The sequence below is a fragment of the Musca autumnalis genome, unplaced genomic scaffold, assembly GCF_047663935.1.
Source record: "Musca autumnalis isolate F117 unplaced genomic scaffold, ASM4766393v1 scaffold_3, whole genome shotgun sequence".
Taxonomy (NCBI): Eukaryota; Metazoa; Arthropoda; class Insecta; order Diptera; family Muscidae; genus Musca; species Musca autumnalis.
Window position 1 is genome coordinate 18,776,689 of NW_027411866.1, and position 27,365 is coordinate 18,804,053.

General features: G+C 36.7%; 3 protein-coding genes across 5 annotated transcripts; 2 read left to right on the forward strand and 1 right to left on the reverse strand.

The window, feature by feature from the left end:
• The first annotated feature begins 628 nt into the window (after nucleotides 1-628).
• On the forward strand, nucleotides 629-3,278 carry Sou (required for meiotic nuclear division 5 protein souji). Of its 3 annotated transcripts, none has more exons than XM_073979248.1 (4): nucleotides 629-834; nucleotides 940-1,275; nucleotides 1,334-2,115; nucleotides 2,672-3,278. In XM_073979248.1, the coding sequence occupies exons 2-4, from the start codon at nucleotides 1,017-1,019 to the stop codon at nucleotides 2,942-2,944; spliced, it is 1,314 nt and encodes a 437-aa protein (XP_073835349.1). In that variant the 5' UTR covers nucleotides 629-834; nucleotides 940-1,016; the 3' UTR covers nucleotides 2,945-3,278. The 3 variants fall into 3 exon arrangements, with proteins under 3 accessions (XP_073835349.1, XP_073835348.1, XP_073835350.1); XM_073979249.1 differs by having other exon boundaries at nucleotides 675-834; nucleotides 921-1,275; XM_073979247.1 differs by having other exon boundaries at nucleotides 632-1,275.
• Polr3A (RNA polymerase III subunit A) lies at nucleotides 3,279-27,056 on the reverse strand. The gene is made up of 10 exons (XM_073979245.1): nucleotides 26,852-27,056; nucleotides 26,022-26,795; nucleotides 24,871-25,955; nucleotides 23,164-23,309; nucleotides 5,341-5,758; nucleotides 5,124-5,281; nucleotides 4,782-5,059; nucleotides 4,186-4,713; nucleotides 3,611-4,118; nucleotides 3,279-3,550 (listed from the first exon to the last, which is right to left on the reverse strand). Exons 1-10 carry the CDS (start codon nucleotides 26,893-26,895, stop codon nucleotides 3,356-3,358), a joined length of 4,134 nt encoding a protein of 1,377 aa, XP_073835346.1. The 5' UTR covers nucleotides 26,896-27,056; the 3' UTR covers nucleotides 3,279-3,355.
• Nucleotides 8,628-9,663, forward strand: LOC141399894 (brachyurin). Its single transcript, XM_073979250.1, has 2 exons — nucleotides 8,628-8,830; nucleotides 8,887-9,663. The coding sequence occupies exons 1-2, from the start codon at nucleotides 8,753-8,755 to the stop codon at nucleotides 9,613-9,615; spliced, it is 807 nt and encodes a 268-aa protein (XP_073835351.1). The 5' UTR covers nucleotides 8,628-8,752; the 3' UTR covers nucleotides 9,616-9,663.
• Nucleotides 27,057-27,365: the final 309 nt, after the last annotated feature.

A 27,365-nucleotide genomic window follows, 5' to 3' on the forward strand; every position in this document is an offset into this window, starting at 1 on the left:
AGTGTAAACACCGGGGTGTATATCAGGATTTCGTGAAATCCAGTGGATTTTGGAGCGTAAGTGCAAACTTGGCATTATCATCATGTTTCTAGATACTATTCGGTCAAATTTGTATATTAGATTATGTTATGATTTTTTGTTTGGAAAAATAAGATAAAGTGGTACTACGAGTATCCTGTAATAGTACGTTTAGATTTATAAATCCACTCGATTTAAATCGACTCGATTAGGTTTGACATATATGCTACGGAATTGACATTTGAAATCGAATGGATTTCATAATTCTAAACGTACAGTAAGACATAGAACGTGGCAGCAATGTTAAGCGCTATTTACATTAGAGCTTTTTGGCGTTTTAACCATTTTTATTAGGATTTATACGAGTTGGAATTGACATTTGAAACTCAGTGGGTTTGTTATAGCTCGTTTACATTTACGAAATTCACTCGATTTCAACTGTAAATTCCACTGCTCAAACGTAAAATGAAATCCAATGGATTTCAGATGAGTCTTCATTTGACGTATACGCAGTTGAAATCTGCTAACGCCGATTTACATTAAAATCCTGTGCTATATTTGCGAGCATATTTGTAGTATTTTCTTTCCCTCTTCACTTTCTAACATTGTTGCCACTGTACTTACGCCATCTTATAAGGTGTAACTATTCTTTTGTTATGCACTTTGTTTTGTTGTAATCTTCGTCGTTGTTTTTTAATACATATTAAAAAGAAAAACAAATCTATTGTTAAAGGAAAAATATACTCGATATTACATATCTGATCCGGTCAGAGCGCGCTTAGAAGTCGGTCGTTGGCCTATATCTGCTATATCTGGGTAATGCAAATTATTGTTTGCTAATTGTCAAGGAGACAACCAAACTCATTAAAGATATTAGAAAGAAAAACAAAACGACGTTGCAGGATTTTTGTGTTGTTGTAGGAGAAAATATTTTATTTTGCCCTCCAATCGTTTGTGGGTGTGTGTATTTGGAACGAAATCTTTAGTTATCGGTTAACATGACAAGCAATATTGCTGCTGCTGAGTTGGAAGCTATTACTGCTGTGGAAAAGGAGCTAGATCGGGTAATTAACAAATTCTCAGAGATACGTGAAAATGCAGCAGCCGAAATCAATGATGTTGCCTCTTTGCTGGAAGAGCTGTTGCAGGTGTTGGCCCGGGCAGAGCAAGAAATGACGGGAACCATAAATACAGGCACCCAGGTCGATGCAGATGATCACATGACAGATGAGGCTGAAATGCTAGTGGAAATGGAACGTAAGTATACGATTTTAAGCATAAATGACCTCCTTATCACTTCTATTTGTTTTCTTAGCATCTACACCTCGCCTTACCGATAGCCAAATTGCAATAATTACCGAGGCTTTACAGAAGACCAATGAAAAATTACAACGTCTCTCAAGTGAACATCGTGAATTACATGGTGCCGTTTCTAAAGTGGGTAAAGTTATTGATCGCAATTTCATATCGGATTTTACGGCCACCACCCGGACCGATGCTCTACAAGATGAAGAAAATATTATGCTCTTGAATAAAGTAATGGCCAAACATTATTGCCGTCAAGGCATGGATGATGTGGCACAGTTACTGATTAAAGAATCTAAAATGCCCGAAGATATGGCACGTGAAGTTTTCGAATCGGAACGTAGTTTTGCAGAAATCTTTCGTATTTGGAAAGCTATACAACAGCATGATTTAAGTTTGGCCCTTGAATGGACATCAAGATATTCCAATGAGTTAATTGCCAAAAATTCAACATTAGAATTTAAACTACATCGTTTGGCATTTTTGCAAATTATTTCAAAGGGGATTTCGGCCCAAAATGAAGCCATAGCATATGCACGCAATAACTTCCATAAATTCATTGATCGTTTCGAACAAGAAATACCCAATTTAATGGGATGTTTTATATATCTACCATCGGGCATAGAAAATTCACCATATAAACATTTAATATCACCGGAGATGTGGACTGAAGCTTCATATATATTCTTAAAAGATGCCTGCCATACTTTAGGTATAAGTAAGAATTCGGCATTGTCGGTGGTCATTAATGCCGGATGTACAGCTTTGCCGGCTCTGTTGAATATTAAACAGGTAAGTGGATACTTGTGGGTAATTGGGGATTTTGTAAATTTTGTATAATTTCATGGAGTTTTATTTTGAATATTCCCTCGGAAACTCCGCATGGAAAATAATTTTAAAAAGGGAAATTCTTTTTAAATAAGATGTTTTAAAGCTTTGAAAATTACTTGAATCACTAAATTGCGAATATTCTCCCCGAATCGACAAACCTTTTTTCGATTTTGGGCATAAATATGGAAATAAAATAATTGGGAAAAGAGAACAAATTCCACACGGAATTTTATTCATGATTGCCCTAGAAACAAATGAGACTTTCTCGCATAAGAAGTTTATTTGCAAGTCTGACTTCGTGGTTATATAAAAATAGTCGTTTCCTTCCACTCTCTAAAGAATTTCGGAACATTTGAATTTGTTATGCGTAGGCAAAGTACTAGTTTATGGGTGAATGTAAATCGCTTTAAACACCTATTTTTAAATTTAAGCTCTTCCTAACGCTAAAGAATGCAGATATCTATCTGAACTTAATTATTTAAACCTTATTTTAATATTTGTTTCTTCCTCTTTCCAGGTCATGCAATCCCGTCAGGTTCTAAATATTTGGAGTGGTCGTGATGAATTGCCAATTGAAATAGATTTGGATCCAGAATATCGTTATCATTCAATTTTCGCATGTCCCATTCTAAGACAGCAGACCACAGAAGACAATCCTCCCAAAAAGTTAACATGTGGCCATGTCATATCCAATGATGCCCTGCACAAGTTAAGCAATGGTCATATACTCAAATGTCCCTATTGTCCAGTGGAACAAAATGCCGAAGAGGCAGTAAGGATTTACTTTTAAAGAAAAATGCAAAATGCGTGTGTGTTTTTTTCATTTTTTTTTGTTCAACGAGGAGTGATACTCCACGTCTCTATATAAACGTAACTGTAGGTTTAGTCTTTATTATAAACAAAAAAATATTATTGTATCTAACCCATGTTTTGCTAGAGTTGATGTGATTGATTGATGGATATAAAAACATTTTTATGCAACTGCGTGCGTGTCTTGGAAACCGTGTGTTAAAATGCAAATAGTTTAGAGAAAGAATGCCAATATTTTTTGTTTCTAAAAAATTAAAGAGCAGCTCTCCCCAATAAGAAATATATAACGGAAATATAGGAAAAATAACCAGTAATTTGGATGGTGCCTTTTTTATTTGGGGGAAGCAATGCAAACTTATTGGATATAGTTGGAATATCAAATAACTCACTATCACGCTGCAGCTGAGGAAAATATGGGTGGTTGTATTTCGGGTAATTCGGTGTCTTGATGATTGTGTACCAATTTAAAGAGGCCAGTACCAATGGAGGCTGGCATACCCAAGATAATGCGTTCTGAAACACCATCCACGGCATCTGTTTGGCCAAAATAGGCAGCATCAAATAAATGGTCAGAGGTTTTTTCAAACTAAAAATAAAATGCAAAGTTATATTTTTCTCTAATTTTACAGCAGCAATCAAAACTTACTGAAGCCAAATTGAAAACACTTTCACGCATTTTGGCCAAACCATGACGTGTAATACCCAACACTTCTCCGCGTGAAGTCATTTGACTGGCCAGCAACATAATGTGCCTATGATCCACACTCATACCGTGGCCCTCCATAACATCGGTGATTTCAGTCATAATGGTGGTACGTGCTGCCTCTATACCCAAGGTATTGTATACTTCCCAAATGTTATTGGACTTAGTTTTAGTACCCACAACACCATATGTGGCCATTACATCCCTTAGACCAGCTCCTTCAATACACAACTTATATGTGGCCGGTTGGCGGGAATCATCAATGGCAATGACGGCACGAGATATGTGCGGTAGTCCAGCTACCACAACATTTTGTATGGCCGAGGATAGACGTTGCAATTCAGCATTTAAGGCAGCACCATGTTTGGAACTATCAATGCGCACAATAATAATAGAGGATCCCATTATATCGACCAAGGCTGGTTTGATGCGTAATTTGGAGGTGCAGATCCTTAAATCGAAAAAATATACAAATTATGTTAAAACTCCGAGCAGAAAGTCCAATGAGCACTACTTACGAATATCTAATCGTTTCGGCATTAATTTCCAAACCCAAAACTTTAATACGATTTAAATCCAAATTTATCACTAAATAGCAATCATCCAGTTTGTACACCTCCTCAATGTAGGAAGAAATTTCTCCCAATGTGGTCTTTTCAATCCTTGACTTGACTTTACGCGCAAATTCCATGCTGGTATTGTTGACAATTTCAGCTGTTATAATTGGCGTGGATATGGTTTTGGTGGCATTAATAATTTCCACAATACGTGGTACACCCTGGGTAATGTTCATGGAAGCAACACCAGCAAAATGGAAAGTTTTCAATGTCATTTGAGTACCGGGTTCACCAATACTTTGCGCCGCCACAGCACCCACAGCAGTGCCGGGTTCCGTCACCGCTCGATTATATTTGTCATTTACCCAACGCATAAATGTACGTATTTGTCCCTCCGTAAGACGTTCTACTTCATGACCCAGTTTGGGGTGGTCTTTATATTTCTCCTGGACCTTGGCGATTTTTTGCGACACCTTTTCAATGAAGGAGCTGTGAATAAAACAAAACGGAAATATTTAAAGAACTCTAATTTCTCTAAGAGTTTCATTCCAACTCACACAACTTCATTTTGGAAATCTTTGCGACTCATTGTAAATTCTTCTTCTTTGAGGATATTTTTGGTTATGTCCATAATTTTCTCTGCAGGTATGGGTTCCTCATTGCGATAGGGACAACAGGCTCTCAGGTGGTTCAGTTGGCGAACCATATCTACCGGTTTATTTTTAACTTCCATAAAGACTGGATCCAAGCCATCACCACCATAGATGAGTTCAACAATTTCACCAATGGCATTGCGTACGGAGCCATCATAGTGGACCACCAAATCTTCCAAGCACTGGAAATACGAAAACCAAGTTAACCAAAAATTTATAAAGCTTCACTCCCTTAGAGCTTCTTACCTTGACCAAACGTCTTTGTAGATAACCAGTTTCTGCCGTTTTTACAGCAGTATCTACCAAACCTTCTCTACCAGCCATGGTGTGGAAGAAAAACTCGGTAGGTGTTAAACCGGAATAGAAACTATTTTGCACAAAACCTCTGGCAGCGGGTATGGCAGCTGAAAATATGTTAAAATATTAACTAAAACTTCAATCGGCGTATGCCATTTCTACTTACAAAACTTTTCAAAATGCGGAAGGGCCCGATTTTCAAAACCATTCGGTACACGTTTGCCGTTAATGGCCTGTTGGCCTACACACGCAATCATCTGAGATATATTGATGTTAGAACCCTTTGAACCGGACAGAGCCATTATCAAGGCACTATTTGTGGGATGTAGTTCACGGAAACATGCCTTAGCTGCCTGTTCACGAATACTAGACAATTCTCTTAGCATTACCGCTTCGAGTGTCTGCTCAGGTGTACAACCTGGTTGACATTGTAGGGTGCCTTTTTTCATTTCCAAAATGTATTCATCACATTTTGCATAACCTTTTTCCAACAAACGCTGTTTTTCTTCCAATAGCCTAGCACTGGGTGTGACATCACTAATTCCAAATGAAAAACCACGATTTTGTATGAAATATGAGGCAATCTGGAAGAAGGAAAAATATTTTTTTTATTAAAAGGTTAAGGTAAAGTTTTTTGCACCACTAATGGTAAAACGGGTCATATCTCGGCAAGGGGTAACAATTTCAATGCGTTGCCGCCGGCGGGGAGCACAGCTCTACACCGATAATTCACGCGGGTAATGCAACTCTAGATCTCAGTCGGGAAAGTTCTCATGCGTGTAGCTTGGAAGACATCCCTCTGTCAGACAATGAGATCGACTTACGGTTATCCCATCTCAATCGAACAGGACAACTACAGGTCTTCTATGAGAAGACCTTGTCCAGGTTTCCTATGAGAAGACCTCGTCCAGGATTCCTATGAAAAGACCTCGTCGAAGCTTCCTATGAGAAGACCTCGTCCAGGTTTCCTATGAGAAGACCTCCAAGTCTTTCTATGGGAAGACCTTCAGGCCTTCTGTTAAAAGCACTCCACTTCTTCTATGATAAGACCTCCAAGTCTTCCAGGTCTTCTATGAGAAGTCCTCCAAATCATCTTTGAGAAAACTACCATGTTTTTTTGAGACGCTGTCCAAGTCTTCTCCAGGTCTTCCATGAGAAGACCTCCAGGACATCTTTGAGAAGTCGTTCCGGTCTTCTATGAGAAGAACTCCAAATCTTCTATAGGAAACCTCCAGGTCTTCTATGAAAAGTCCTATAGGTCTTTTATAGGAAGACCTTCAAGTCTTCTATAAGAAAACTTCCAGGTCCTCTATGCGAAAACCTACAGGTCCTCCATGAGAAGACCTCTAGGACTTCCATGATAAAACCTCCAGGTCATCTCTGAGACGTCGTCCAAGTCTTCTATGAGAAGAACTCCAAATATTCTATAGGAAACCTCCAGGTCTTTTATAGGAAGACCTCCAAGTCTTCTATAGGAAGTCCTCCAAGTCTTCTATGAGAATACCTCCAGATCTTCTAGGAGAAGACCTCTAGGTCTTCCATGAGAAGACCTCCAGCTTATTTATGAGAAGTCGTCCACGTCTTCTATTAGAAAATTCCCAGGTTTTCTATGAGAAATCTTCTAGTTTTTCTGTGAAAAAACTTCCAGGTTTTCTAGTTTTTCTGTGAGAAACCTTCCAGGTTTTCTATGAGAAAACCTTCCAGGGTTTCTATGAGAAAACCTCCAGATTTTCTATGAGAAAACCTCCTGTTTGTTTATGAGAAAACCTCCAGGTTTTCTATGAGAAAACCTCCAGATTTTCTATGAGAAAACCTCCAGATTTTCTATGAGAAAACCTCCAGTTTTTCTATGAGAAAACTTCCAGGTTTTTTATGAGAAAACCTCCAGGTTTTCTATGAGAAAACCTCTAGTTGAAGCCTCCTATGAGAAGTCCCTCAAGTCTTCTATGAAAAGAACACCAAGTCTTCGAATAGAGAACCTTTAGGTATTTTATGAGAAGTCCTCCAGGACCTTTAGGACTTCTGTGAGAAGACCTCAAGATCTCCAGGTCATCTATGAGAAGATCTCCGGGTTTCGCGTAGAAGAGCTAAGACCTCCAGCTCTCAAAGAGGATTTGGAGACCTGGAGGTCAACCAGGTTTTCTATGAGAAAACCTCTAGTTGAAGCCTCCTATGAGAAGTCCCTCAAGTCTTCTATGAAAAGAACACCAAGTCTTCGAATAGAGAACCTTTAGGTATTTTATGAGAAGTCCTCCAGGACCTTCAGGACTTCTGTCAGAAGACCTCAAGATCTCCAGGTCATCTATGAGAAGATCTCCAGGTCTCCCGTAGAAGAGCTAAGACCTCCAGCTCTCAAAGAGGATTTGGAGACCTGAAGGTCATTCCATATAAGACTGGCGGCCTTCATTTAGAAGTCTTGGAGGCATTATAGTAGAAGACCTGTAGGTCTTCTCATAGAAGACCTGGAGGTGTTCTCATAGAAGGCCTGGAGGTCTTCCCATAGAAACCCTGGAGGTCTTCACATAGTAGACATGAAGGTTTTTTCATAGAGGACTTAAAGGTATTCTCATAGAAGACCTAAAGGCATTCTCGTAAAAGACCTTAGAGGTCTTCTCATGGAAAACCTAATGGGTTTCTTGTAGAAGACCTGGAGGTCTTCTCATGGAAGACCAGGAGAGCTTCTATGAAAAACATTCGGGTCTTCTATGAGAAATCCTCTATGAGAAGACCATTAGGTCTTCTACGAGAAAGCCAAAAGGAACAGTAATTGTGATTAAACCTTTCCAGTCATAAATTTAGCCAAATCACACTTCCATACCAGGAAAACAATCCAAATATATAACCTATTTCACTTTTAAGACCATTTCCCGAAACAAGAGATTTATTTTATGGTATCGCAAGATTCACCACACATTTTAAAACCCGTAATTACAAAACAATTATTAAAGTGTTTTTATTCAGCTACTTAAGAAACAAATCTTTTTTCCCAGGAAAACATCATAAAGTAATTGAAAAATGTTTAAAATAAAAACGAACTAAACAGATAAGATTCCCGAGACACATATGAGGTGGTTGTTCTACATACCCCAAATATAATACCTTGCTAATGACATTGCGAATCAATGGTGCTGGTAATAACTTTCTTTACTACAGACGCCAGATAATTAAACTTGTACTGGTGTTTCCCATGCGTCTGATAAACGTCATAATGTCTCATCATGAGAATCTTTTGAGGAATTTTTAGAACTTTGAGATAGTTTTTATGGTAAACACTATGTAGAAATGGGGCGAAAAAAGCTTATCATCATTGTGTGGTTGCTTGATTTAATTTTCTTTGCAAAATATATCTCTGTGGAAAGTTGTATTCTTATCTTAACACTTGAGTACACATATCAGCCAGTAGAAATCGACAATGGCCAATAATGGTAAGAAGAGTGGCGGCAATAGGCTTTGGGTAATGTACAATATTGGTAAACTTCATATAGTCTTGGTAGAAGCTTTAGCTGGGCAACAACGTAGTGTAGCGGAAGATAACTCAGTCGAACAACAGCAGCAGCAGCTTTGGAAAAACAAAGAGTATGACAAGGATTGCATTGGGTTTATTACTAATATGTTTCACTGCGGGATTACATACAACGCATGGTGGTAGAATAGAGGTATGATCCAAAAACTCTTTTTTTCCAAATTTGTTTTAATTCTCTAACGTTTCTAGGGTCGCATAGTATCTGGCTACAAGGCCAGTCCCGGCCAATTTCCCTGGCAAGTGATAATCAAAGAAGATGAATTTGATGATCTCTTGTGTGGTGGTTCCATAATCTCGGATACCTGGGTTCTCACAGCCGGTCATTGCTGTTATGGCTATGACTCCTTGTTGCTTGTCTTTGGAACCATTGAGCTTTATGATGAAACTGCCTTAAATATGACAGCAACAAATATTAACGTACATCCACAATATAATCCCACCAACTACAACAATGATGTATGCCTTATTGGGTTACCAGAGGCTTTGAACTTCTCCACAGACATTGCCCCCATTACCTTGATGCCTACCGCCATGACATCGGAAAATTTAACAGGTTCGGTTGCTAGTATATCTGGTTTTGGTATTATGAATGATGAATATATGGATGCTTCGGAAGAGCTGCTATGGGCCCAAGTACAAGTTATTGACAATGATGATTGTAGTGGTGTCTATGAACCGGGATTGGTAATTGCATCGACACTATGTGCCAAGGGTTATGACATTGCCAATATGTCAATTTGTAATGGTGATTCTGGTGGTGCTATGGTTATGCGTCATCCAGATTATAATTGGATACAAATTGCTATTAATTCATTTGTACCCATGGATCAGTGTACAGAGGCGCTGCCATCGGCATATGCTAGACTTTCCTATTTCCTGCCTTACATTTATAACGTAACCGGTCTGCCACAAATGTAGAAAAAAAGATGATTTTGGAGAAAATAAAACAAATGCTTGGTAAAAAAAGTTTGGTGATTTTCTTTTTCATTGGAAAAGGCTTTGAAACAAGAAGAAGATTATGTTAGGGGATTCCCAACGAGGAGTTAAGTAAGCGATCAAGGTGTGTAAATGTTTTGAATGTTTGAAATATGTACATACATATATTGAGTAGCAGCAGCAATGAAAGCAACAACGAATTTAATCAAAATGGCCCATATGCGATCTTTGTGATCCTTAAAGGTTAGGCGAGTGAGGGTAGAGTTATATTATTAAGATTCCGTAATAATTTCAAAATAGCTTGTATAGTAATCTAAATTTTTCTGAATGTTATCAGGGCAATCATGAATATTTCCCTCGGAATTTTTCCGCACGGAAAATAATTTAAAAAGGTGAAATTCTTGAAAAATCATTATTTTAAAACGTGGAAAACTGCTAGAATATCCTAATTATGGAATATTCTTGCCTAATCAACAAAAATATTCTCTTTTTGGACCTAAATACGGAAATAAAAAATTGTGAATTTGGGGAAAGGGAACAAATTCCGCATGGAATTTTATTCATGATTGCCCTGTATATCTCACTTATTTGGAGAAGCTTCTACAGATTTTTTTAAATCGATAAAAAAATAGGTTGACCATTACGAAATGGTGGCAATATACAATCCTTTTATTTTTTTTAACGTACTATAACATAGCAATAAAATTACAATATAAAATTGGTCAAAAACATTTTTAGATTAATTTAAAACGTTTACAAAATGGTGCCAATATTGCCTCAGAACATTATTCTAGAACAATAGTGTCAATGCAGGAAATGTTCTACATCAAATTTCAATACAGGTCACCGAAGATAAAAAATGGACAATATTTTTTTATGTTAACGTTTATGAAATGTTGGCACACCCAGAACTTCATTCTAGAGGAATGGTGTCAAAGTATGAAACTATCTACAACAAATTTTAATATACATAGGTCACCGAAGAAAAGAAAACTATAAATATATTACATTATTAATAAAGTAATATCCAAAAAACAAAAAATATTTTTAGGTTAAGTTTAAACGTTTACGAAATGGTGACCATATTGCCTCAGAACATCACTGTAGAGCAATAGTGTCAATGCAGGAAATGTTCTACATCAAATTTCAATATACGTCACTGAAGAGTGGAAGTCTGTAGTTTTAATCAAAATCAATAAAAAGGTTAATAAAAAATTTACAATATTTTTTATGTTAACGCTTACGAACTTCGTTCTAGGAGAAATCTGTTAAAGGAGCAAATGTTCTACAACATATTTTAATATGGGTCGCCGAAGAAAAAAAATTCTATATGTATATTATATATGGGCAAATCCCAGAAACAGTCTACCAGCCAAAATTTTTTTTATTTTATCCAAATTACTTTATTTTTTCACAGAAGATTAGACTGGATATCTAATTTTAGAAATATGTTAAAAACTTTTTTTCTATCATTATTAACACAAAAATTATTACAAAATTCTACCCTACCTCAGGTTTTTTAATTTTATACAAAAATTGTACATTTTTTACATGTTCATATTATTACTTTAGTGTTAACATAAGTGGTAAACTCAAAAGCTATATTGTTATTCACTCAATTCTCTTAGATTTTGACAGAAAATATTATCTTTTACGATTTTGGAAAAAGTGAAATTAGGTATGAAAAGACAGATCCAAGTGGTGTAGCGTTCGTCACGAAAAATTATGTTTTTTTATACTGTGGGCAGAAATTTCTTTTTTTTTTTTAAATTCATCTATAAATTTAAATTAAATTAATATCCTGCTTTTAAGGAAATAGAAAAAAAATCTACAATAATAAAAAATAAAAAAATTACAGTGCATTAATTTCTGTAGCGTTCGTCACGATTTGAGTTCTCCCAAAAAATAAAAAAAAATGTTTGCCTTTTAATTCTGTTTTCACTTTCTCTTGTATTCTATTTTTGTTTTATTCTGTTTTCGTAGCGATTTTAGTTCAGTTAATTGTTAAGAAACTTAAAAAATGAAATGATATTTCAAAGTTATATTTATTTTCTGATGGATGTGCAAGTCAATTTAAAAACAAATTCATTTTAAGTAGTATACCCTTTTTCAAAGAAAAATTTTAGTGGAATTTTTTGAAACTGCTCACGGAAAGGGTGCAGTAGACGGAATCGGAGCTGTCGTAAAGAAAAAAATTGGAAAATGGTAAAAGCTCAGAATATTGTTCTTAATAATGCCCATGATTTTTTTAAATTGGCAAAAATGAATACAAATGGTATTTTCATTTTATATATAAGCAGTAGTTATATACAAAAATCAGCTGGAATTCTTTCGGAGAGATGGGCTAACGTTAAGAGCATTCCCGGAATTAAAAGCAAACATTATTTTTCGTCATATAACAAAAATGCGCTCAAAATCGCACTAACGTCAGATTCATTAAAACATAAAATTTATTTATAAACATATACGCATTGATAAACTTATTTATGAACATAAAATATGACTTAAATAACCTTATTTACAAGAAATATACATTGTTTCGTTAAAATAAATACACTGGTTTTTATTTTCTATATACTGGAAAAAATGTAGCGTGCATCACGTAGCGTGCGTCACATTAGGTTCGCTGATTTTGGAAAAAAATACAAAATTTTTTGCCTAAAAATTAATTGTTTTAGAATTCTCTTATATTCATCTTTCTTTTAAAATTTTCATTTTGTGTGCTTTATTATGCAAAATTTGCTAAAAATTATGAAAACATAGCACAAGGTCGGAAGCTACTTCCACTTTTTGTAGCGTGCGTCACAATAACTTATAACCAATTTTTTCCGCTAATTATACTTGTTAAAAAATTTTTTTTTATAGCATTTGAAAGTGCTCTCAAATTCTATTAAATACCATGTATAGATTCAATGCATCTATCTGGAAAGTTCAAAAAATTTTAATATTTTTGCCCGAAAACGCGTACAAATGTAGCGTTCGTCACGCAGGATTTACCCATATCAACAAAATAATGTTAAAAATGGTCAACAAATATTTTTACGTTAAATTTAATCGTTTTCGAAATGATGCCAATATAAATAAGGTCTGTCTGGTTACTTTCCCAGCAAGAACTTTCTCAGAAAGTAAGGAATTTTTATTCTCTTTTGCTAGAAAATTGTAAAAAGTAAACCAGGGATGCACAAAGAGAATCTGACACATTTTCTCTTAAATATTTCACACTGCATTTTTGTTGGCTTTTCTAAAGTTTTTTATGTTTTAAAACTTTAATTGTATTTTAAAAAAGTAAAAGTTGTATATAGTTTAAAAATATTTTTTTGATTGTACTTGTGTCAATTATGACTGCGATTAAGAGTAATCGACGAGTAATCGACAATTTGTCCGCCAATGAAAGGAAGCAAAAATGTTGTTTTTTTAAATAAAAAAGGAAATGACCGAAAACAGGAATTTTTCCACATTACAACTTTGTTCTCCAAAAAAGCAACACAATTAGGCTTGCTATTTCCACAATAAAATTGTTTTTAATTTTCACAAACATAAATCATCGAAAAAATAAAAACAGATGTTTGCTCGTTTTTTAAGAAGAAGAAGAATTGCTAGTGCTTGCTAGAAGAAATTTGTCCAGCAAGAATTTGTAAACTCTCAGTGAAAGAACTCTCAAAATGTCTCTCTCGAATCGCTCTCTTTTGCTGACTTTTTGCGTTAACAGACGACTTCCAGCAACAATTGGTACAAGATGTACATATAACAGCTTTGTTCCCGTACTTTTTAATAGTAAAACTCGTAAAAGAGAGAAAGAGAGAAAAATTGTTGTCACACAAAAGTTTTTTCAAAAAGTTCGGGAACGCAAAAATGGAAAAAACGTCAAAAAAGTTGGAACAAATGTCAAAGTCGGCGTACCAGCCAATCAGACGCCGGCATCCATGTTACTATTTTTTACACGCTCAAATTTAGCTTTGTTCCAGAACTAAAAAGTTTTTAAAATTTTTACGACTTTTACACATTTTACCCGAAAATCTGTTCCCGTACACAAAAAAGTTGTAAAATGTTCACTTCTCTTTAAACAAAAATGGCGCTGAATGTCGCTCTCTTTAAAAACTTTTACTCGACAAATTTGAGCGTGTAAAAAAAGTAACATCGTTGCCGGCGTTTGATTGGATGATACGCCGACTTTGACATTTGTTGCATTTTTTTGACGCATTTTCCATTTTTCCGTTCCCGAACTATCTCAAAAAACTTTTGTGTGAGAAAAAAATTTTACAGTTCTCTCTTTTACGAGTTTTACTATTAACAAGTAAGAAAAGCGTTTAGTTCGGTCGGGCCGAACTTTTTATACCCTCCACCACAAATTTCAGCCATTTCGGTGGATTAATGTGGCCACAACCTTCAAAATACCGAAATTCGGAAGGTACCGTTCTATGGGGGCTATATGATGGCGTGGACCTATACCTAAAAATTTCTGGGGGAAAGTTTTATACGCCTAAAGAAGACTAAATACCAAATTTCAGCCATCTCGGTGTGATAATGAGGCTAAAACGTTCAAAATATCGAAAATCGGGAGATATTGTATTATGGGGGCTATATCAACACGTGGACCTATATAAACGTTTTATGGTAGTGTTGCCGCCGATTATGGGTAACATTACCGCCGTTGAAAATAACTAATCATCTTTGACATGTAAATGTCAAAATCTATTTCATCATTTGAATTTTTGTCAGTTGTTCGGGAGAAGAGAAGCCGTGCGTTCATACAATTTTGAAGCAACCTACCTACCCACTCACTCACTCTTTCATCAAATTTCATCATCTTTCATCACCTTCTCAATTCACCAATACTAAATTCGTACATCCATCATCATACCAATCAACAATTAATTTTTCATTACCATAAGCTTTAATTCATATCAACCTGTAAAACTGAATTCACAATAAACCATTATAAAAAAAGAACACAAACGTCTTTGGTGTGCTCTCAAAAGGAACTAACCAGGCTTCTAGTAAGTTCTCCGACTGCAACAATTCTTCAAAATTATATGGAAAGTTCCTGATTGACATCGTCAAGATTGGACTAGAAGATATCCCAGGAATTGAGATCCTGACTGTCTGAAGAAGCCTTAAAAGGAAAAGGAATTCAAACAGGTCAGTAAGAAGGAAAGTGCAAGATGCCAGCAAAAAAGAAAACTCGAAGCTGTGTTATGTGCCGAAAAGTGGATAACGACAGAATGGTTCGGTGTGACACCTGCAACGGTTGGTGCCACTACGATTGTGCAAAGGTAGGTGACGAAATACAGAACCTCGATTGGAATTGCGAATCGTGTGTGGCGGAACTGGCGAGGTCGTCAGCACAGAACATGACCCAGGAGTTGTCACCACCACTTCAGAACTACAGTACACCACCGGAGTTTGTATCAGATTCCTCAACATTGGAAATGCAGACGATTGCAGCCATGGAAGGAGGTGCATTTACCATATCGTCCGACAGTAATGTACAACAACGTTCAACACCAGTGGCAGTAGATACAAGCACTAATGCAGCATCGACACAAACACAAGAATATACAAGGGTAAGTGGCGACGACAGAAGTAGCACGTCTTTGTATAGTCAAGCAACAATGCCAATCTACCCACCAATATGCAGTGGGGTAGTATCAACAGTCCCATCGGGACAACAGCAGTTATTGACAACGATTGTTTCATCGCCGCATAACACGTACAGCGGGGGAATAATGACGTCATCAACAAAAAGCACCACACCAAGCATTGACGTAATGAAACCAACGGGTGTGCAACAACAACAACAGTTCGTTCAACAAGCAAGATCATGCTCAAGCGCAAACGGAATATACGTTACACAAAATCAACCAGCAACAATGTTGCAGCAACATACATCGTATTATAGTCCAGCAAATAGCCAACAACAAAGTAATACTGTGAACACAGAATACAATGATGTTGCCAACCAAAAGAGAACGTTGGAGTTGCAGTTTCTAGAAGAAGAGAGAAAATTAAACCAACAGTTTCTACAAAGAAAATATGAAATCATGCAGCAACGTGGCGAGTTACCAAATGCTCAACATAATAATAATGTTTTGTCGTTTCAGCAAGTTGTATTCCCAAGTAATAATGTTACAATTAATCAGCCAACACCACAACAATTATCTGCAAGGCAGATACTACCAAAAGAGTTACCCCCATTTTATGGAGATCCAGAAGAGTGGCCCATTTTTATAAGCAGTTACGAAAACAGTACTTCCATAGGTGGATATTCAAACGCAGAGAATTTGATTCGTTTGCAGCAGTGCCTAAAAGGAAGAGCAAGGGAAATGGTTCGTAACAAACTGCTAGTGCCACAAATGGTGCCGGAAATAATTGACACTTTACGAATGTATTTCGGAAGGCCAGAACTAATTTTGGATCGCATGATAGACAAGGCTCGACAAATGCCACCACCAAAGGATAAGCTGGAAGCGATAATTGATTTTGCAATGTGTGTGAGAAACATTTGCTCGACTATAGAAGCATGCCAACTGGAGGCACATCTCAACAATCCAATGTTGGTAAGAGAGTTGTTGGACAAATTGTCGAATAATTACAAACTACAGTGGGCGATGACGCAGAAGCCGATAGGTGTACCAGTATTGAAGAGTTTTAGTGAATGGCTGTACACTATAGCAATGGCTGCGTCTCAAGTAGCCACCCCAGTGTTCTCAAAGAAGAATGTGACGTTGAACACACATACAGAGGACACACCAGTAAATATGAAATGTTTTTCATGCAAGAGTGTAGGACATAAGCTGTCAAAGTGTTCATTGTTTGGAAAATTGTCCAGCCAAAGAAAGTGGGCAATTGTTCGTGAACATCGAGTATGTACAAGATGCTTAGGATCACATCGTCGAAAATGCTTCGTCGACAGAGAGTGTGGAATTAATGGATGTAAAGAAAAACATCATCCACTACTTCATGAGGCGGCAGCGGCCACAACGAACATGAACGATCGTGAACAGAAAAGTGAAGCAAATGTTGGAAATGTACATTCTCATCAAGTACAAAACGATGCAAGTCTTTTCCGAATATTACCAATTCGAGTACATGCAGAAGGTAAATATATAGACACATATGCATTCCTGGACGAAGGTTCATCAGTAACATTGATGGAAGAAGACATATTCAACGCAATGAATCTACGCGGCAAAGAAGAAACAATATGCCTGAAGTGGACAGGAGAAACAAAGCGAACGGTGGAGTCATTGTACGTAGAAAGTGTAAGTGTATCCAATCCAGGAACCAAGCCCCTGTTTAAGTTGAAGGGTGTCCATACAGTAAGGAATCTGTCGCTACCGCTGCAGTCACTGGACGCGGATTCGATAAAAGCAAAATACCCGTATTTATCAACGATTCCATTGTCATCATATAAAAAGGTGAAACCAACAATACTAATTGGAGCGGACAATTGGAATTTGGCTGTTCCATTGAAGATATGTGAAGGTCCCTGTGACTGTCCCATTGCAACGAAGACACGTTTAGGCTGGGCTGTACAAGGCAACGTAAACACAAACTCAAAAGACTACCAGGTAAATATCCATTTGTGTGAGTGTGAGGGGAAGTACGAGAAGATACATGAAGCAGTGAATAGAATGTATGCACTTGAATCGTCACCCAGTAAGACTATCCACTCAACAGAAGATGAAAAGGCTCTTTCAGTACTTGATGCCACCTCGAAATACATAGATGGCAGATTTGAAGTGGGTTTACCATGGCGTAGTGAAGAAGTAACATTGCCAGATAGTTATGGGACTGCATATAAGAGAGCAGTATGTCTACGGAAGAAAATGGATAAAGACAGTGATTTAAAAATAAAGGTAACGAAAGAGTTTAGCAATCTAATAGAAAAAGGATATGCACGTAAGCTGAATGAAGACGAAATAGGCGGAAGTGAGTCTCGTGTTTGGTATTTACCTATCTTCATTACCTGCAATCCAAACAAGCCTGATAGAGCCAGATTAGTGTGGGACGCAGCAGCCAAGACGAATGGAGTTTCACTCAACGACTTCCTGCTCGCCGGTCCGGATCTTCTAACATCTTTATTAGATATTCTCTTGACGTTTAGAGTCGGCAAAGTCGCTATATGTGGAGACATAGCCGAAATGTTCCACCACCGCTTATAACCGCACTAGAAATTCCCCGTTGCTATTCCGACCATCTTCAAGAACCGGACGAGGTACAATTGCACGTATTCGTGGATGCAGGAGAATTTGGTTATGCAGCAATATGTTATATGAGAATCAAAAAACGAGATCAAGTTTCAATAGCCCTGGTGATGGCCAAAAGCAAGGTATCACCACTAAAACCAGTATCCATACCAAGGCTCGAATTGCAGGCTGCAGTACTAGGTGTTCGTCTCGCATCGAAAATCAAAGAAATTGATCGTATTCCTGTGGACTCTTGCATTTATTGGAGTGATTCTAAGACCGTACTGCATTGGCTACGCATGGACCCAAGAAAGTTTCGTCCCTTCGTTATGCACCGTGTCGGCGAGATTCTAGAAAACTCACACGCAAGACAATGGAGATGGGTGCCAAGTAAACATAATCCAGCGGACTTAGCCACGAAAGATAACCCGAAAGCAAACACCGAATTGTGGCTTTCCGGACCAGATTTCCTGTTACAGAGTGAAGACAATTGGCCACGATGTAAGGATCGTGGAACAGCGGACACAACAGAAGTTAGAACATACTATTTGGAGGTGCACACTAAGGAGCACACAACTACTATTAATATCGACTATTTTTCTGATTGGAGAAGACTGTACAGAGCCACTGCAAAATGGTTTCTGTATATGAAGAAACTGAGGGCGTCATCCAGAGGAGAAAGAAAACCAGACGAAGTTTCCCATGAGATGATATGTCAAGCAAAAACAGTTCTATTAAAGCAAGCCCAGTTAGATGTATTTCCCATAGAAATTTACAACCTGAAGAGAGGTAAGCGTATTGAAAGTGATTCACCACTAAGAGGTTTAGATATATTTCTAGACGAAATGGATGGTCTCATCAAGATACATGGTCGCACCGAACATTTGAGAGGTTATGTAGATGTCATTGTGTTACCACCGAAGCACAAAGTAACTTCGTTGATCATCAAGCACTACCACGAGAAGTACCACCATGTTTCGCACGAAACCGTCATCAACTCTCTTAAGGGTCAGTACCACATACCGAAATTGCGAGTTTTATACAAAACAGTGAGGAAGAACTGTCAACATTGCAAGATAACAACAGCATCGCCCAAGATACCCTTAATGGGGTCTCTTCCTAAAGGTAGGCTAGGAGCCTACGAAAAGCCCTTCACTTATACCGGCTTCGACTTCTTCGGTCCCATGATAGTAACATTTGGAAGAAGATCAGAGAAGAGATGGGGTGTAATATTCACCTGCATGACAACGCGCGCCATACATTTGGAGGTCGCTCATAGCCTAGATACGTCATCATGTATAATGTGCCTAAGGAATTTCATTGGACGACGTGGTTACCCAAGGGTAATCTATAGCGATAACGGCACCAACTTTAAGGCCACAGAAAGGATTTTACGAGAAGAACTTCAAAGGCTCAGCGAAAGCGAATTAGCAAGGAGTTTCGACGACATTAAATGGTACTTCAATCCTCCGGCAGCTCCACATATGGGTGGAGCATGGGAGCGGCTTGTGAGATCAGTGAAGACCGTGCTACATCAAGCCTATCCGAATAATAAGTTTAATGACGAGACGTTGAGAAGCGAATTAATTGAAGTGGAATTTATAATAAATTCAAGACCATTAACGTTTGTATCCCTAGAGTCAGAGGACGATGAAGCCTTAACCCCCAACCACCTGCTGCTTGGCTCATCTACGGGTTACAAACCAATTTTTACGAAGGATACCAATCTACGAGAGAAATGGAACCAAGTCCAGGCGTTCGCAAATCGTTTCTGGGAGCGCTGGCTGAAAGAATACGCACCTATAATTACAAGACGAAGTAAATGGTTTGAGAGACAGAAACCAGTTGACATAGGAGATGTGGTTCTCATTGTGGACGAGCACCAACCTAGAAACTGCTGGCTTAGAGGAGTTGTAATAGACCGTATCGTTGCGAAGGATGGTCAAGTCAGACGTGCCACGGTCCAGACTAAGAATGGCATTGTACACCGCCCTGTTTCCAAGATAGCTGTGTTGGACGTCGGCAATAGAGAGAAAGGTAAGGCGGGAGAACTGGACCCGCTTACGGAGGGGGGAATGTTGCCGCCGATTATGGGTAACATTACCGCCGTTGAAAATAACTAATCATCTTTGACATGTAAATGTCAAAATCTATTTCATCATTTGAATTTTTGTCAGTTGTTCGGGAGAAGAGAAGCCGTGCGTTCATACAATTTTGAAGCAACCTACCTACCCACTCACTCACTCTTTCATCAAATTTCATCATCTTTCATCATCTTTCATCACCTTCTCAATTCACCAATACTAAATTCGTACATCCATCATCATACCAATCAACAATTAATTTTTCATTACCATAAGCTTTAATTCATATCAACCTGTAAAACTGAATTCACAATAAACCATTATAAAAAAAGAACACAAACGTCTTTGGTGTGCTCTCAAAAGGAACTAACCAGGCTTCTAGTAAGTTCTCCGACTGCAACAGGTAGAAATGTTTCTTAGGCTCTGGAAACACAAAATACAAAGTTACAACCGATTCTTTGGTCAAATGGGTCTAATACATTCAAAATATATTAAAATGACGCGTACTTTATAAGGGGCCTTATGTGGGGGCTATACCAAAACGTGGACCTATATAACCCAACTTTGGTAGGAATGTTTTCTGGCCTCTGAAGACACAAAATACCAAATTACAACCAATTCTGTGGTCAAATGGGTCTAATACATTCAAAATATATTAAAATGACGCGTACTTTATATGGGGCCTTATATGGGGGCTATACCAAAACGTAGACCTATATAACCCAACTTTGGTAGGAATATTTTTTGGCCTCTGGAGACACAAAGTACCAAATTACAACCAATTCGGTGGTAAAATGGGCCAAATATCTTAAAAATTCCTTAAAACGACGACGCGTCACGCGTCATTTTGTATGGGGGCTATACGAAAGCGTGGACCTACATAGCCCGCTTTCAATACCAAAAGTCCTACGTAAATATAACATATTTTCCCAAAATTTCATCAACCTACGTCAATCCGTTCAGACGCTACAGTGATTTCCACAGACGGACAGACGGACGGACATGGCTATATCGATGTAGAATTGCACGCTGATCAAGAATATATATACTTTGTGGGGTCTACAATGATTATTTCGAGTAGTTACAAACGTAGTGACAAACTTAATATACCCCCATCCTATGGTGGAGGGTATAAAAAGTACTGGAACGAAGCTTTTGTCAAGTAAAAAGTTTTTAAAGAGAGCGTCCTTTAGCGCCATTTTTGTATAAAGAGAAGTGAACATTTTACAACTTTTTTGTGTACGGGAACGGGGTTTCGGGTAAAATGTGTAAAAGTTGTAAAAATTGTAAAAACTTTTTAGTTCTGGAACAAAACTAACATATATCGTGTTAAACATAATAAAGAAAGAACTAAAGAACTCTTTCAAGATTTAAAAACCAAGAAAAAATATGCCAAATATTTTTAAGATAGATTCATAGTTTTGGAAAAACTATGCAGCAGGAACTTTATCTAATAAGATAGTTATTATATATGCCCTGTTCCCTTACTTTTAAAAATGGTAAAACCGGCAAAAGTAGTAAAAGCTGTAAAGTGCTCCCATATGAATTGTATGGTGCCTGAAGTAAAGGAACGCTTTTCGAGTAAAAAGTGGTAAAACTTGAAGATTCTTGCACGTAAAGGAACAGAGCTATAGACTTTTTTGTTTATACCAACAATGCATGGTAGAACAAAGAAGGTAGAGTAAATACTACAACAAATACAACTCAACAACAAACACATAGAAATTTGTTTTTGTTTGTAACGTTTGTGTCATCGGTAAATGTAAACTAAACAAGAAAATATCTATAAATTATTGGAATTAAAAAAAAAAAACTAATAATTTTCACATTTGATTGAATATGTTGGAAAACATGAATAAAAATTTGTTACATTTTCAATTTGGAAGTATCCATATTATTCCACTAAATGGATATTTTCTCACAGAAAGTATAGCTCTGTTCCAGAACTAAAAAGTTTTTAAAATTTTAATACTTTACACATTTTGCGTTCCCGTACACAAAATTTATATGAAAATCGTTTACGACTTTTACAACTTTTACGACTTTTACCACTTTATAAAGTACGGGAACAGGCCATATAATTCTTGCAAAAATGTTTGGTGTCGCTAAAAATTCATTGAAAAAGGAGAAGCTCTTTCAAATTTTTGTTTTTGAAATCCAAGAAGCACATTTTTATTAGGGCTTTATTTTTTTAAATCTAACAAAATATTAATAACTATTGTACCGCTTCTATAAGAGGTGTTATTGTGTGCGGCACGTTATTCGGACATGGAAGAGGTAACATATCACTGATATGAAGAAGTCTTTACGGGAAATAGTTTTTTTCTGAATGATATATTTTTTCCCCAAAAAAGATATGTCCCTAATATACATCGAAAATAGAAATAGAAATATAAAATTTTGTATGGCTTTTGACACTAACATTACAGCCCAGTTCAATCAGCTGGGTATTGCTGTTACCTTATATTGTTCTACCATGCCAACAATGCCTCTTTTAATATTTTTAGAAAAATACACAGGTGCATTGCATTATATGGAATAATCGAGGGGGTAAACCCCTTTTCCCAAAACACATTCAAAACAAATCCACCCAGATCTAGTAAGATAATTATTATATAGACTTTTTTCTACCAACAATGCTTTTTTAATATTTTTTTTATAAAAATACGCAGGTGCATTGTATGGAAATTTCGAGGGGGTAATTCCGTTCGCCCAAACACGTTCAGAACAAATCCACCCAGATTAGATAATTGGACATTTTATACAAACAACAATAACAAAATATGCTAAATAATCAGATTTTAATTTGCAATTGACATGAAGCTCTTTTGGTAATGTTATTATTTACGTATTATCAGACAGTACAAGAAAAATATTCCAATAACAAAAAACATGGAACATTGATAAAAAATTTTAATAAAGGAGAAAGAAGTCTTGAGATTTCTAATTGAAGTGAAGAGAAGTAAAGAAAAGAGGGGAGGTTAGTTTGTTTATCGTTTGGCAAACGTCTAACTACCATTCGTGATGAATGGATAACAATAAAAAACTGGCTTATGACGCAAAATAATATTTCCCTTAGATAATCTTCATTAAGATTATTTAATATTTTCTCACAAAAGACAAAGAGGCAATTATTTGAACAACTGTTCAGTTTATGGGTTTCGATTGGTTGCATGTAAGAGGAAAGAAATCTATTACAGGCCTATTATATAAACATACATGTTTTATTTAACAACTAAAAAAATAAAAAAACTTACCCTCGCCAGACGCCACATGCATTTGGTAGCAAATGTTTCACCAAAGTCCCGTAAGATGACATAGAACACACAATTCTTGGTACCCGAACCCATTGTACTTTTATCCATGGAACCACAAAGTAATTCGGAATTGCGTATAATTACCCCTGAAAAGATAAAGAAAGATAAAAACCAATTACTTTGTCAATAAAATTAACGGATGTTCCTTTATTTTTACAACAATCACAGAAACTGATAAAGAAAAAATAGGTTTTAAAAATGGAACTCAAATACCAACTTAATGTTGTTAAAGGCGGATAGCGTAAAAGTATTTTTTTCACAAAATATCTATAGCCCTAATATATACCATTAGAATAATGACTTGAAAATTGTCAAAATATTAGTACTTTAGGTATCTTTTGAACTTTTCGAAAAAAGCGCTAAAATGGCTACAAACGTTTATTATAGTGGCGGGTATCAATGAGGGAAATGTTTTAAATCAAATTTCATTGCGGGTCATGGAACAAATTAAACCTGTAGCTATCTTATAAAGCACAAAATTACCGTTGAGAAAAAATAAGAAGTTAACACTTGTACAGATTAAATCTGAACGTTTCCAAAATGGCTTCCAAATACCAACAGAACTTTGTTCTAGGCGGATGGTGTCAAAATGGAAAATGTTTCACATAAAATTCCACTAGAGGTCACGGAATAAAAGAAACATGTAGCTTGAATATATATAGTTAAACCCAAGACCTAACAATTGCAAAAATATTACAATTTTAAGTTAATTTTAAATATTTTCAAAATTGGCCCAATACAACCACATAACTTTGTCCGAGAGGAATGGGGGCAATTGAGGACATGTTTTAAATCATATTTCAATATGGGTCACGGAATAAATGAAATCTGTAGCTTCTATATTAACCCCAAAAAAAACGCTGAGAAATATTAGAAATTAATACTTTTATAGGTTAAATCTGAACGTTTCCAAAATGGAGCCCAACTTTGTTTTAGCCAGATAATATTAAAGGGAAAAATGATCTACATTAAATTCCATTAGAAGCCACGGAAAGAAAAAAACTTGTAGCAACAATATATACCATTAAAACAATGGCATGAAAAAGATAAAATTATTATTACTGTTATAGGTTAATTCTGAACGTTTCCAAAATGGAGCATACACCCACATAACTTTGTTTCAGGCGGATAGTATTAAAGAGGAAAATGTTCTACATATAATTCCATCGGAGGACACGGAATGAAAGAAATATGTAGCAACAATATATACCAATAAAACAATGGCATGAAAAATGGTAAAATAATTACTAAAATTTTAAGTTGATTTTATTAAACGGTTTAAAACTGGCCCAATTCAGCCACAAAGCTTTGTCCAAGAGGAATGGTGCCAATGGAGGAAATGTTGTAAGACAATTTTAATTATTGACCACAGAGCAAAAGGAATTAATAATGTAAAACTTGAAAAATAGGAAATTATACTTTTTAGGTTAATTTAAAAATTATGTCTTAATACTGACAATATTATAGGAAAGCAATATTCTAGGAAGGTCTTGTCATGTGTAACATCTAGACCACAGCATTTACTTGTGGTAAACATTTCGATATGTTCAGAGTACCATAACACAACATCAGGAAGACTTCATTTCTTACAATAAAAAGAAAGAAAAACTTTCTTCACTTTCAAACACCCTTTTAGATCACACTTACATGAATCCTTGGCGCACAAATCATAGTTGCTGGTATAATTTCTTCCCTTGGTAATGAGATTAACATTGACGGGACACTGTTTGTTAGGCTTGAGCAGCAAACTGAATATCTGCTTTCCCGTCCAAAGTCGTCGTGGCTTCATTATGGCCGGTGGTGGCATATCGATTTGCATATTGGCATCTGGTCCTGCCAAAAAGCACGCCACTAATTGCATTGCCTGTTCCTTTGTTAAAAATTCATCTTTTTGTGTCAACAAATATCCACCCGTTATGAAATCCTGAGTAGCAGCAATTAAAATTTCACCATTTTTCGGTGTAACCAAATTCGATTTATTGCCCATAAGAATCAACGCCTCAGCTCTGGCCTCTTCGGTTTGCGGTAAATGTAAATTCATTTCATCACCATCAAAATCAGCATTATAAGGTGTACAGGCACACTCATTAAAACGGAAAGTACGTTGCGGTTGCACTTTAGCCTGGTGACACATAATCGACATTTTATGTAGTGAAGGTTGACGATTGAATAGCACAATATCACCATCGCATAGATGACGTTCCACAATATCACCACATTTTAAGTCATGGGCCACCTTATCACGATTACCATAAGCCAAGTATTTTTTAAATGTAGAACCTCTTTGCTGGACATAGTTTGCTCCAGGATGGACATTTGGACCGTTTTTCACCAACTCTTTCATTTTTTGTATATTTGCGGGATTTACACGTTCAGGATAGGTAAGGATTTTTGCCACTCTTTCTGGTACACCAACTTGATGTATCATTAGATTTGGATCAGGGGAGATGACAGTACGTCCTGAGAAATCTACACGTTTACCGGAGAGATTACCACGAAATCTACCCTGTTTGCCTTTGAGACGTTGGACTAAACCACGTGTGGTTTTCTTGGGGGCCATGTTTAGGGGTATACCGGAAATTTCACTATGGAAATATAAGGCCACATGCAACTGTAAGAAATCCCAATCTTCTTGGATTAACTCTATTTTACCACCACCAGTCATGTGTTTCTGTATGACGTCATTAATAAGCAATATTTCACTTTGTTTCATGGTCAAATCATCTTCGGTTCTAAAGAAAAAGGAAACGTCGATTTAAATATTTAAAGCGAATCCAAAAACATGTCAGAATACTTACGTTCCCGCTTTAACTTCTGACACCACCGAAGGCCTTATACACACTGGTGGTACAAAAACCCTGGTCACAATTAAATTTGCTGGATTTGCTCCCTCACTGGTCATACCCAACAGGGGAATGTCCCTTTTCGGTATACTTTTAAACAATTCCAATACAGTCAATGGATTCAGCTCCTCCATATGATTATAATTTCCCAGCATTTGGTTCAACTCCCTATTATTATCCGTGGCTTGCATCAGATCGTCCAAATCTTTGGTCATCAAAGGATCTTGTTTTTTACCCTTATAGGGATCATGCAAAATCTTTAATAAACCCGGCCCCTTCTTCACACCACCATTAACAGCATCACAATTTGGACATTTTGTCGACTTTTTGGCCTTAGTCAAAATCTGGCCATGCAATGCCTTTTTGGCCAAATAACTAAAATTCGGATTTAGTAACTTTTTCTCATAGATTTTCTTTTCCGACTCCTTGAGCATAACATGAGAGCAGGATTTACATATCATTTGTAGTATATTAATGGTAGAACGAAAATGTCCTATGTGAAATACCGGCAATGCCAAATCTAAATAACCGAAATGTCCAATGCATTCATTCAGTCCTTGGCCACATGTATCACAGGTGGCATCTTTACTGCTAACACCCATGCGACGATCCAAAACGCCATATGGAACGGGTTGGCGTTGAGCTTGATACAAGTTCTTGGAAACAATACGCAAATGAGACTCCTGTTGAATCTCTTCAGGGCTACTAATGCTAAACTGAACATGTGATCTGCAAGATAAATAGGGGAAATTAATACATGAAAATAAATTCTTAATAAAACTTACATTTTCTTAATAAGATCCGCCTCGCGGAACTGTTCCTTGGGCATTTTGCAATGATTTTAAGTCAAAGTTCTGGAAATTGGAAGAAAATTGACGAAATTCATTCACATCGAAACCCGCACATCAAAACTGAAAAAGCGTGTTTTGTTGAAGTGACGTTTTAAGGGACTAAAGCAAATTTGTGGTGTTTAGAATAAGAAACTAAAGCAAATTCACCGTGTTTAGAATGAAATTAAAGAAGAAATTAAATAATTTTAGGGATCTATAGATGAACTCACATCTATAGATGCTGTTGCAGTACCTGCAAGAATTTACTAATTTTTACTACGATGGCAGTTCTCGAACAGACCAAATGAAAATCAATTATTCTTCGACTTTTGAGGACTTTTAAGGAGTGTGGAACAGTTACCCAGCAAAAAGTTTGCATCCGCGGATGCAGTTAAATCACCAGAACAATTGCCGCTGGAGTACATCTTTTCCTATGAATTCACCTATGAATTTTACAAGAGAGCGCGCA

Coding starts and splice junctions, on each gene's coding strand:
- Sou (XM_073979248.1), top strand. CDS start 1,017: ATGACAAGCAATATTGCTGCTGCTGAGTTGGAAGCTATTACTGCTGTG. Junction 1,276..1,333: donor AATGCTAGTGGAAATGGAAC/GTAAGTATACGA, acceptor TTGTTTTCTTAG/CATCTACACCTCGCCTTACC. Junction 2,116..2,671: donor CTCTGTTGAATATTAAACAG/GTAAGTGGATAC, acceptor TCCTCTTTCCAG/GTCATGCAATCCCGTCAGGT.
- LOC141399894 (XM_073979250.1), top strand. CDS start 8,753: ATGACAAGGATTGCATTGGGTTTATTACTAATATGTTTCACTGCGGGA. Junction 8,831..8,886: donor CGCATGGTGGTAGAATAGAG/GTATGATCCAAA, acceptor TAACGTTTCTAG/GGTCGCATAGTATCTGGCTA.
- Polr3A (XM_073979245.1), bottom strand. CDS start 26,895: ATGCCCAAGGAACAGTTCCGCGAGGCGGATCTTATTAAGAAAAT. Junction 25,956..26,021: donor TCAGAAGTTAAAGCGGGAAC/GTAAGTATTCTG, acceptor CTTTTTCTTTAG/AACCGAAGATGATTTGACCA. Junction 5,759..23,163: donor GCATGTGGCGTCTGGCGAGG/GTAAGTTTTTTT, acceptor TCCTTCTTCCAG/ATTGCCTCATATTTCATACA.